General features: G+C 48.9%; 1 protein-coding gene across 1 annotated transcript in view; it reads left to right on the top strand.

Annotated features, from left to right (window-relative positions):
• GGT6 (gamma-glutamyltransferase 6) overlaps positions 1-11,592 on the top strand; it is a 105,396-nt gene extending 93,804 nt beyond the window's left edge. Inside the window, exon 4 of the mRNA XM_085627819.1 lies at positions 9,159-11,592. Within this exon, the coding sequence (XP_085483945.1) occupies positions 9,159-10,462 (1,304 nt within the window). The 3' untranslated portion in view covers positions 10,463-11,592. The remainder of the gene's footprint in view (positions 1-9,158) is intronic.
• Positions 11,593-12,034: the final 442 nt, after the last annotated feature.

The following is a 12,034-nucleotide window of genomic DNA, read 5'->3' as shown; positions in this document are numbered from 1 at the left end:
CTAACCCCTCGCCAATTCTGGCGACGGGGTTAGCATTCCACCCTTCTAGAGGGACACGACATGTACAGTACCTGAAACCCGGGTAAAATCAGACATAGCCTCAGCTCCACAAAATGGATGCTGCCACCACAGACACAAGTCTGCCCTCCTGCTGCTGGGAGTCCTTCCAGCTTGGGAGGTGTGGACAAAGGGTTTCCTGCCAGGGGAGGTGCGTGTACCACCCCAGACAGGATTTTGTGTATTGGTCAGGTAGGGCTTGAAAGAAACCAGACTTGCATGTGGCTCACAAGGAGCCTCGGGGCATATGCCAGTTCAAACCGGTCCTGGGGCACACCAGTCCCGGGCCTGGGGCGAGCTGGACAAAGGATTGAGGGTGTAACCACCCCCCTTCCTGGTCCCACCCTTAGGGAGGGACCTAGCAGGTAGTCCGGCCCCTAGAATCCGCTTAAAGGTAGGAGCTGTGTCCTAAGACTTCAGACATCCTGGAATCAACTTGAAACTAAGAAGAAGACGGGAACTTCGACGCTCTGCCGCACAGAGGACTGAAGCCAATCTCCCCTGTGGTCAGGGAGTGACCACCTTGCTAACGCAAGCACCATCCAGCGAATCAACGTCTGCTTTGCCGCCGCCTCCCGCCGGAGCCCGAGCCCAGAGACTGACAAGACCTGGACCTCCAGACCTCTCACCGCCCGATCCACAGTCCCTGAAAAGAAGAGACCCGTGGAGGCACCGAGACACGTGGAGCCAGCCATCTTGGAACGACTACGACAAGCTGACAATTGCAACAACCGAGGCTCCCTCCAAGTTGTGCTTTGGGATCTGAGAAGCCCAACCCTCGAGCAGCATCTGCACCAAAGGTGAGCCCTCCAGCATCTCCACGATCTGCGTGGGGCCCTTCTGCATTTTGCCACTCAACACGCCTAACCGGTTGCTGGCCCGCTGGCTAGTGGCCATCTTGGCGACGAACTTTACGAAATACACCGCTGGTCTGGTTGCTCCAGACTGGCCCTTGCTCCCCTCCAAAGGAGCAGTCCCTCTGACCTTGCTGGTTAGAACCATCAGCTTATTTCCTTTCCTACAACAATTGCTTTTGCCAAGGCTTGTTTGCTTCAATCAAGTCGCCGACACCGCCGACAGCGAGAGCCTGCATGGGACAGCTCGTGACTCGACTCCTGGACGTCGTCGACCTTCAGGGACCACGTGGCTGCAGAGACAAGCTACACCTTTCTTCCTGTTTGCACCCGACATCGCCTGGTACCCACCTGGTGCCACGCTGGTCACTGGCTAGTGACTGTGAACACTGTCCCCTCTGCTTACAGGTCTTCAACATCTCCGATCCACCTTTGGATCCACTGCATCTCCTCCGGACCGGTCGCCTGCAGCATCTTTGTCTTCAGGCTCCACGGAACAGATAGAAGAAACCCGACGCACTTCGAGGCCTATGCACCCGCTTCCTGTGGGTGAGGTAAAGCTGGCACTCCTGTGCCCAAGTGTAGTATTACATCTCTAGTGCCTGTGTTCCAAATCTTGAGTTCCTAGCCCATCCGGAAGATCCTCTTTGCAGTAACTTTGTACTTTTTACGCACCCATTGAAACCTATGGGAGCTCGCGTGTGACTATTTGCTCTGCACACGCAACCCGTGGACCTCCTGGTCACTAACTGAAGTTAGCTCTTTGTAGGCCCAGCGATTCTAGAGGCCCTAGGCCTTTTCCCTTTTCTGTTCGTGGTACTTATACCACTATTTTAGTATATGGTTTGAGCGGCCACCAGGGCCTATCCATATAAAGTGCAACTTCTGTGTATTCTGTTATAAATCTTGTTTGACGATTTGTGCTCCTGTGCTCATAAAGAGACTAGGGGTTACTTTGAGAAATAAATACATATATATTTTGAATATATATCTGTGTGGTGTCCTTTCATTGGTATAAAAGGGGGTTACATTTGGTAAAACAGCCTGCTTAACACGCATCACGAGTTTAGCCTCAAAGACTGCTTAGCCTACGCTACCACTAGGGCAGCTAGTCCGAAAAGGTTGACTTACAACCACACCATAAGGGTTGCTTGGCATGGTACAAGGTGGTCACTTTAACTAGTGAACATCATATACCAGGCCAACTTCTCACACTATGTATTTCCGCAATGGGAACAAAATGTAGAGTTTAGTAACAGTGGTTATTTGCGCACCTCGGAAATTTTCAGTGCCCATACGAGCATGTGAATTATAGGACATTTTTCAAAGGGACTTCTTTTTTACACATTTTCTTACATTTGGAAGGCAGAAATGCATTAAAAGTCAATGGGTATTAACAGTTGCTCTACAATTCACGGTTCCCCTAAGTCTCCTGATAAAAATGGTTTCTCGCTTGTGTGGGTAGGCCTAGTACCTAACCACAAATGTCGTACCACCCAGCGCTCCCCTTGGTCTCCAGAGGAAAATGATACCTCACTTGTATGGCTGTCCAATGCAGAATCAGCTAAAAACATATTTTCAAAAAAATGTAGCGCTTAGAATTCACTGTGCTATTCCCTTAATCCCTATGTTTTTGGCCGTTCCCAGTCACAGACCCTTTGCCCACCCACACAAGTGAGGTATAATTTTACTCAGGAGACCGAGAGGAACGCTGGGTGGTAGGGCATGTGTGCTGGCACAGTGATCCGACACACAAATGTGTGGGAAAAGTGATTATTTTCAGCTAAATTTGAGGTTTCCAGGGGATTCTGGGTAGGAAAACATTGGGTGATCCACGAAAGCCATACCTCCCTGGACTCCCCAAGGTGTCTAGTTTTCAGTCACAGACTGTAGGTTTGGTAGGTTTCCCTAGATGGCCCCTGAGCCCGGGGCCATAAACCAGGTGCCTCCCCTTGCAAAACGAGGCAGTTTTGTGATAGGTAATTTTGATGTCTCCACAATACCTTTTGGGCAGGTACTTGGCCCATGCACACAAGTGAGGTACCATTTTTATCGGGAGACCTGGGGGAATGCTGGGCGGTAGGAAATTGGGGTCAGCCCAGTATCCCACAACTTTCCCACACAGAAATTTGAGAATTCTTTTTTTTTTTCCAACTAAAATTGAGGTTGGCAGGGGATTCTAGGTAGGAAAGCATTGGGTGATCCACGCAAGCCATACCTCCCTGGACTTCCCAGAGTGTCTAGTTTTCAGAAATGTGTGGGTTTGGTAGGTTTTTCTAGATGGCCGCCGAGCCTGGGGCCAAAAACCCAGGTGCCCCCGCCCCCTCCCACTTTGCAAAACCAGGTCGTTTTGTGATAGGTAACTTTGATGTCTCCACAATACATTTTGGGCCCTTGACTGTCACGGGTACTTGGCCCACCCACGCGAGTGAGGTACCAAGTTTATCGGGAGACCTGGGGGAATGCTGGGTGGTAGGAAATTTGTGTCAGCCCTGTGATCCCACAACTTTGAGATTTGCAGGGGATTCTGGGTAGGAAACTTTGGTGCATCCACGAAACCCATACCTCCCTGGACTCCCCACGGGTGTCTAGTTTTCAGAAATGTGTGGGTTTGGTAGGTTTCCCAAGATGGCAGACAAGCCCAGGGCCAAATACCCAGGTGACCCCCTTGCAAAATCAGGTCGTTTTACGAAAAGTTAATTTTGAAGTCTCGACAGTACGATTTAGGCCATTTCCTGTTGCGGCCACTATGCCTACCCGCACAAGTGAGGTACCATTTTTATTGGGAGACCTGGGGGAATGCTGGGTGTTAGGAAATTTGTGGCGGCCTGATGATCCCACAACTTTCCCACACAGGAAAGGGAGGAAAATATTATTTTGTTTTATCTAAATTTAAGGTTTGCAGGGGATGCTGGGTAGGAAAATGTTGGGAGATCCACACAAGCCACACCTCACTGGACTCCCCTGGATATCTAGGTTTCAGAAATGTGTGGGTTTGGTAGGTTTCCTTAGATACCACTGAGCCTGGGAACAAAAACCCCGGTGACACCCCTTGAAAAACCAGGTTGTTTTGTGATAGATAGGTAGACACCTGTGTTTTTGGTCCCGGGTTTGCAGACATCTAGGGGAACCTAAAAAACATAGACACATCTGAAACCTAGACACACGTGTGAGTCCAGGGAGGTGTGGCTTGCGTTGATTCCTTCCCCCCCCCCACATTTTCCTTCCAGGAATCTGCTCCAAACATCAACTTTAACTAAAAAGTAAACATTTCCTCTAATATCTGTGTGGGAAAGTTGTGGGATCACCGCCCGGCACACATTTCCTACCTCTCCGTGTTCCCCCCCGTATCCCGATAAAAATTATACCTTACTTGTGTGGCTGGGCCAAGTGCCTATGACATGGAAGGGCCAAAACGTGTAGAGATTGAGGTGGGTCCAAAAGGACAGTTTGTTTAATCCCTTCAGTGCCCGCCCCTTTCCCCGCCCAGTGCCGGCGCTTTCATTAGCGGGCGGGGTCTATGACGAGCTGGACTCGTCATGGGCACAGCGCAACCGCGGCCCATGACGAGTCCAGCTCGTCATGGGCACTGAAGGGGTTATACGTTAATTTGGGCACTCATACAAGTGAGGTATCTTTTTGGGGGGAGACCAAGGGGAAAACTGGGTAGTAGGAAATTTGTGCCAGCACAGTGATCCTACAAACTTACCCACGCAGGAATGTGAGTAAAATATGATTTTGTTAGTAAATTTGAGGTTTGCGGGTGATTCTGTGTAAGAAAACGCCCGGGGATCCATGTAAGCTACACCACCAGCCATCTGTCTCCGGGGGGGGGGGCAGAAAGACTGGAAGTTTTTTAGGGGGTGGGCAGCCCCCACCTCTACATCAAATTAATGAAGAAATCCCTGGCTTCTGGTGGGCTTTCTGCCCACCCTGGGAGAGGGGGGGGGGGGGTGCAGAAAGACTGGAATTTTGCTGGGGGTCGGGAGCATTGGCATGCCCATATTGGTCACCCCCCACCCTGGGCAGCCCCCACCCCTAAATCAAATAAAAAAGAATCCCTGCTTTCTGCCCCCCGGGGGGGGGGGGGTTAGAAAGACAGAATTTACCCATTTACCCATGGGATCCACTGGGGAGCAGTACCATTCCAATGATACCTCTCCTGACTTTCTACGTGCTCAGGGGGCTGAGATAGCCCCCTGAGCACGTAGAAAGTTAAACGGAAATGAGCCTCAAGGCTCATTTCATTTTCGGTTTCTGTGCAATGACAGCAGCGTGACGTGCGTGCTGATCATCGTTACCCAGGAACCAAAGAGTCAGCCTTGGGATCTGGGGAAGCCCTTCTCCAGCTGCCGAGGCTGTTGGGGTGAAAAAGAAATCCCTCTGGTGCCCGCAACAGAGGGATTTCCAGTGTCATGTGCGTTGTTGGCCAGGAGCCGTCTGCACATTATCACTGGTGCGTCAGACGGCTCCAGGATGTCCGACGCACCGAAGGGGTTAAAATAGTTTTTTTTTAAATCCTAAATGTAATTTAAAGTTCAAAACAAAGAAAATAGTATATATTTTTATTTATCTCTAAAGTACTAAAATATTTTTTTTGCATTTAAAAATGTATGTAACAATGTTGTTAAAATATAACAAAGTTAGTTTTAATTTATTCTGTGCAAATTTATATTTATTAATGCATAGATTGGTTCTGCCAACTTGTAAGGGGTCGAGCTTGAGGGTTAACTCAGGGAGGCAGGAGATGGTGGTGAGAAGGAGGGGTGGTAAAATGTCTCTCATTTCAGGGTAAATATCCCATTGACGAGTTGCCAAAGCTGCAAATTCAGTTGTAACTAGTGTAGATTTAATAAATTCAACTAGAGTATGAACCGACAAGGAGAGCAGAGTTGTTTCGTAAAGGTTCAGGTGCAACTGAACTTTATCAACAATACGCCTTAAGTCATCAGGCAGCGACGCATGACTCTCCTCGCGGCCTAAAAATACTGTACATCCTCACCTAGGCGTTCAGAATGAAAAGACTGCTTAAAGGCAGTAGTAGAATATTTTGCGAACAGGTCATCGGTGTAGCATGGACAGAGCCTCTGTGAACCTCTCACGCTCGCTGGTTCCTGGTGAGTTCGGTCAGAAGTGTCCTCGCGCGCCGTAATTGTCGTGACAGGAGGTTTGGAGACCCCATGCGAGAAGATGCAGTGTAGTATTCAGTGGTAACATTGGACACTCTCCAGTGTGACAAAAACCCCGAGCTCACAACAGCACTCACTGAGTGAACAAGTTCTGTTTTGGCGTCGACTCAGAATCCAAGTTTTGTTACACTTGATGGTAGTTGGTGGGGGGGATATTGGATCACAAAAGGAGGGCCAGAGGAGGTTTAAAGACCAGTTGGAGTTGACTCCCCGAATTTACTGCTATGAACCACAATAAGAAACTCTTGGGTTTAGAAGAGAAAAGAAGTGATGGTTGAAAGGTGACCTAGCTGAGATGGAGCAAAGTTCACCCTTCCCAGCATCGCTTCTCTGTTCTCTTGGACCCAGGAGTTTTTTGCTGTGGTTCTCAGTATGAGGGATATCCCCATGAAGGGACCAGAAATGGTGGATATCCGTGCCGCTTGAGCTCCAAACGGCAGTAGGTGAGATCTAGTTAAGATTAACTTTCGTGTCCACCTCCGCTCGTCCTGGTCTTTTGTTGTGGAAAGGCACTTCTGAAATTTCAAACTTAATATCGATGCAGTCTGTATTTTGTATGTGTCTGATTTGATATGTAGTGGAATTAGCTTAGACATTGAAAAGAAAGTTAAATGCCCAAATCAGTTCAGACAAGAAACTGTTAATAAAATAGTAGATCTAAGCAATGTCTACAGTAAACTAGTTATTATTTGATATTTATTAATTTCTATAGTGCCTGAATCACCCCGTAAGGAGTATCTCCGTGCTTACGACAGTATGCTATAGCCAAACCATAGGGACTCCGAAAAGAAGGGTTTTTAAAGGCTTCCTGAATTGAGGAAGGCTCTGGCAGTCGCGAAGCTGGAGGGTGAGTTTGTTCCAGAAAGTCGGGGCAAGATGAGTGAATGGTTTGCCACCCTTGCGAGCCTTTTTAATTCTTGGAGTGCAAAGGAGTAGCTTGGATCCTGATCGGAGGGGCCATGGGGGAGTGTACTTGGTAAGTTTGCCAGACAGGTAGGAAGGCCCCAGCCCATTAAGGACTTTAAAACAATGCAGCCGATCTTGAATTTCACCCACTTTCTCACAGGGAGCCAGTGGAGTTTGTTAAGAAGTGGAATAGAGGCGGTTGTGGGAGGGGTGTTTGCTACTAGTTGGGCACCGGGCACCGTATTCTGGACAACTTGTAACTTGTTTGAGGGAACCTCGTTAGCCGAGGCCAACAGTGCATTAAAGTAGTAGAGACGGCTTAATACTAGGGCTTGCGTCAGTGTTTTTTTTGTAGAAGAAGGTAACAGAGGGAATACTCTTCTGAGTAAACTGAGTGTGTGGAAGCAGGTACCAGCAGTAGTAGTGGTGTGAGCATCAAGCGTGAGATTCTGGTCGAGCCGGATTCCTAAATTCTTGACCACTTCTTTAGGAGAAGGGGCCGTGCCCAGCTCCTCCAGCCACCACCTGGGAGTCTAGCTTATGGCTGCTCCTCCAAACAACATGGTCTCCGATTTCTCTGCATTCGGTTGGAGGAAGTTGGTCCTCAACCAGGCAACAAGGGTCTTCATGCCCTCTGAAAACATGAGTTGTATATCAGGGCTAGATTTATCAAAGGTGAGGAGGAGACAGGACAGAACGGAAGTTCTGTAGTATTAAGACTCCCAGCGTTATCCAGATGGCTGTCTGTCCAGATGGCTGTCTAGAGGCCAGATGTGCTAAAGTGTTTTGCAGGCGCAGACCCATAATTTGCAAAATGCATGGTATCAAACCACAAACTCGCATTTTAGTATTTACGAAACCCCCGTAGCGATTTGGAACAGCCTGTCTGAATCCAAAAAGAGGTTTTGCGACTCATTCCAAATTGCAATAAGGAGAGGACCTGAAGAAGAAGGCCACCTTTCCTATTGCGAGTTGCAGGGAGGTGTATCGGTGGCAAACCACTGAAGGATAACCGAGTCCTCAAATGAGGTGGGAACAGGACCACACACAGGAAACTGTCCCTGCTGGACGGCTTCTTCTTTGAAAAATGTGTCCACTGGCTTCAGGGGCAGCAGGCTGTGGTCCAGGAAGCCACTGTCTGCTCTCCTGATATTTTGGAATGCAAACACAGTGATGATGGTCTGCTGTTCCGCGCAGGTGAGTATCCCTGTGTTTATGGTTGTTCTGCGACGCCCTTAGATTCGCGATTTTGCGACGCAACCTATTCGTACATTGGTCACATCAGAAGATGTGAAAATGGTGAGTAGTCTGCACACAATTTGATTGACAGGTTAATCACTTCAGAGGAACAATGCACCAGCCCCTCTGCAATCTTCCAGCACTATTGGATTATCAATAATTAATAGTAAAATGAATCCATTGTTGAAAGAAGGACACAGCTTGCCTGGAGGCAGCAAGACGTGTTTCAAGTTCAGTGTAGTTGGCAAATGGCTGCTCGGAGAGCAGAGATGTATACTGATTTACAGCAGGAAGAGCCGCAGAACTCCAGCGTGGACTTCTGGTCAGTAGGTGACCATCGCCCTCCTAAGAACCTTGGAACAGACTCCACAATGAAAGATTAAAGGTTTAATTGGAGAACGTGTGCAACCCTTGTCGGCCAGTTGTTTAAGAATGAATAAGGTGTCTGGAGGGCTTGGACAGCTGCAGGTCTTCGGTGCTGAGAACTGTTCAGTACAAAAGGGATACAGGCTTTGCTTAAAATGAATGTATCTGGAACACGAGGTCCTTCTTCAGACAACGAAGTGTGACACCGTTGTGGCAGATTGAGTGCAAGCCTGTCCACCTGGTGGTAATTGTGCATGTGTAAATTGTGAACATTTGAATAGTCCTGTGAATCTCTGATTTTCAGGAATGTACCTATGATTCATTGTTAATCCTAGGAAAGCTAGAAATTTGCTCCAAATAAGAGTACTCATGTTTCAGCAAATGTCCTCCTTTCAGCATCCCGATTTGTGAGTTGTACACAGAATATCCTGTCAAATACTGTCTGTTTTGTCTTAAAATGGGATGAGAAGTTGTTGTGGAAAGAGGTGGATCAGGGTGATATCCCTTTGAACAGCTCTGTGATAATTGTTTACTCCTTTGTTTGCAGGTGGAGTCCTTTCAGCCATTTACTACAACGCCACATCTGGTCACGCGAGGGCGCTGAATGCCATGCCTACGCAGTCATTGTCCAGGCGCTTCGGAATCCCCATGGTCTTGCAGGGCCTGTGGGTAGTTCACCAGCAGTACGGCGCCCTGGACTGGGCCAAACTCCTCGACCTGCCCATCCAGATGGCAGAAGAAGGCTTCCGGATTGATAGCGTTCTTGCGAGAGCTCTAAGGAAGAATGAAGACCAGGTGAAGTCCTCCAGCCTCCGCGAGTGGTTCTGCTACTCGAATGGCAGCTTGAAGGAAGAAGGCGCTGTTTTGGCTAACCCAAAGCTTGCTGAAATTCTTCAGTCATCAACACTCATGATGAATGGAGGAGCGCTGCCTGAGTCTGTTCTGCAGCATCTGTCTGAAGACCTTCCTTCGACAGGCCTTTCTCCTTCTGAAAGACTGTTGTTCACAGAAGCCATGAAGGCGTCCACCGTGGAGTTTGAAAATGCCTTGTCCTTCGAGTTGGATGGGTTTCACCTCTTTGCAGCTCCACCCCCGGCATCTGGAAATATCATCGGTGATATTTTAAAGCAAATGAACAGAAGGAAGCTCACCGTGACGAGCGTTGATGGTGAGCAAAGCACAGTTGACACTTATCTGCACATGCTGAACTCTTCAAAGAATGGTTATGCCCTTGGCCTTGGAGACATTCTGCGTGGTAGGACTTCCGACTCTTCAGGGCAGCCAGCAACAGCCAAGGACGTCGCGAGTTTGAGCTTTGCTGATGTCGGCGCCCATATCGCTACGGCGGATAGTCATGGCAACGTCCTTCTGATCTCCGTTTCACTCAACAGCACCTTTGGTTCCAGGTTTATTTCTTCGTCCACTGGGATCCTGCTTAGTGACTTTGCCTTCAGCGCGAGCTCGGACGCCCTCTTCTGGGCGTGTCCCGTGGTGGTCAAACAGAACGACGAGGATGATGTTCTAGGAGTGGGAGCAACCGGAGGCAGCTCTGTCCCCATTGCTGTTGCTCAAAGTATCATAAAGCACATCTACTTTGAGAAACCCCTGGCAGAGGCGACAAGTGGACCTCTTCTGGACGTTGGCATTGGGGTGGACGGGGTAGTCCGTTCCTTCATCTCCGGCTTCTCCAACTTGTCAGAGGTTTCCTTAAGCCGGTTTGACAAGGAACCAGAGGCCACAGTGTTAAATAGGACAGATGTATCCACGCCGGTTCTGCTGGTCGAGGCCCATGCGGAGCATGTGCGTGCCTTTGGGTCCCCGACCGCTTGCAGCCACTTTGATGGGATCTAAAGAGCATGTGGTGCAGTCCCAGCCCATCGAAGGGAGCCTGAACTCCTGTACCAATGCATCCAAGTCCTGCAGATGAACATCACATGTTCCTAGCAGAAGAAAATGTATAAATGTGGTTTACGTACACACTGAGAATGGCTTCTAAAGGGAGCCGAGGGTTGGGGCTTCTGTGAAGGTGGAAGCCCACCTCACAGTCTATGCAGTTTTTGGCTCCTCCATCCTGCGTAAGGGTTCATTCCCCAAGATGAAAAGTGAATGCAGCTCCAGAACAGATTAACGCAACCATTGGACATATGGAATAGCCGTACTACAGCGTTGGGAAGTTTACTGATGTCTCTTTTTTCTCTTTCTCTTTGTCTCTTTCTCTCTCTTTGTCTCTCTCTCGCTCTCTCTTGCTCTCTCTTTCTCGCTTGCTCTCTCTATCTCTCTCTATCCATCTTCTCTGTCTTTCTCTCTCTCCCTCTCTGTCCATCCTCTCTCTATCTCTCTCCGTCTTCTCTCTCTCTCTCTCTCTCTCTCTCTCTCTCTCTCTCTCTCTCTCTCTCTCTCTCTCTCTTTCTCTCTCTCTTTCTCTTTCTCTCTCTCTTTCTCTTTCTCTCTCTCTTTCTCTCTCTCTTTCTCTCTCTCTTTCTCTCTCTCTTTCTCTCTCTCTCTTTCTCTCTCTCTTTCTCTCTCTCTCTTTCTCTCTCTCTTTCTCTCTCTCTCTTTCTCTCTCTCTCTTTCTCTCTCTCTCTTTCTCTCTCTCTCTCTCTCTCTCTCTCTCCCCCTCTCTCTCCCTCTCCCTCTCTTACTCGTCTTCTCTCCATAATCTGATGGGACGCTCTAAGAAAGGTGGATGTGCCAATCAGATGCTTCCCCAGTGAGCAGAGACTCCCCTCTGTTCGCCCTCCTGTGTGAGCCCCGGCAGCCCATGGATGTGTGAGCAGCACATGGTCCACTCGAGCTGGACATGTAGAAGGAGAATTCTGCCTCTTATGTCTCATTACTGTTTGTAGAAGCGCTATCATTGTTTCTAAGCACTTTCAGTTGGCCACCTGTTGGAAGTGAGGAGGAGGAAGATGAAGTGAAGAGGTCCTGAAACCAGGGCTCTTACCCTGAGGGCCCAGATGAGTCCAAGGGGGGGGGGGGGGGGTTGGATCTACCACCTGACCACAGCGACTCCCTACATCACAGGTGGAGGCCCCAACACTTCGGTGGATGTGCTCGCCAGCAGCGGCTGCATGGGCAGAGGATGTGGCATTGCTGTATATATAAAATGTGATGCGGGCGCGTGAAAGCAATGGGAATTTATATTGTTTCTTTTTATTTGTATATGTTTGAGTCGTACCTGAATCTTTACAGGGAGCGTTTTATTGCAGCAAGAGCACTTCAACCACCGGGTGCGGTGCACAGATCGGGGGGTCCAACTGGGACCAGTTTACAGAACCGAGAATGTGATCAGAGCAGGGCTTTGGAGATATGTGAGAGGGACATCACACCGCACAGTTGTTTGATGTATATTTATATCACACTGCAGCTGTCTGCAGTTTGAGTCACAGCAGACCCTGGTTTGCCCAGACTGGTGCAACTTTG

This window comes from Triturus cristatus, chromosome 2_1 (assembly GCF_964204655.1).
Source record: "Triturus cristatus chromosome 2_1, aTriCri1.1, whole genome shotgun sequence".
NCBI lineage: Eukaryota > Metazoa > Chordata > Amphibia > Caudata > Salamandridae > Triturus > Triturus cristatus.
Note: the sequence above shows the minus strand (reverse complement) of the source record. Positions and strands in the feature narration are given on the sequence as shown.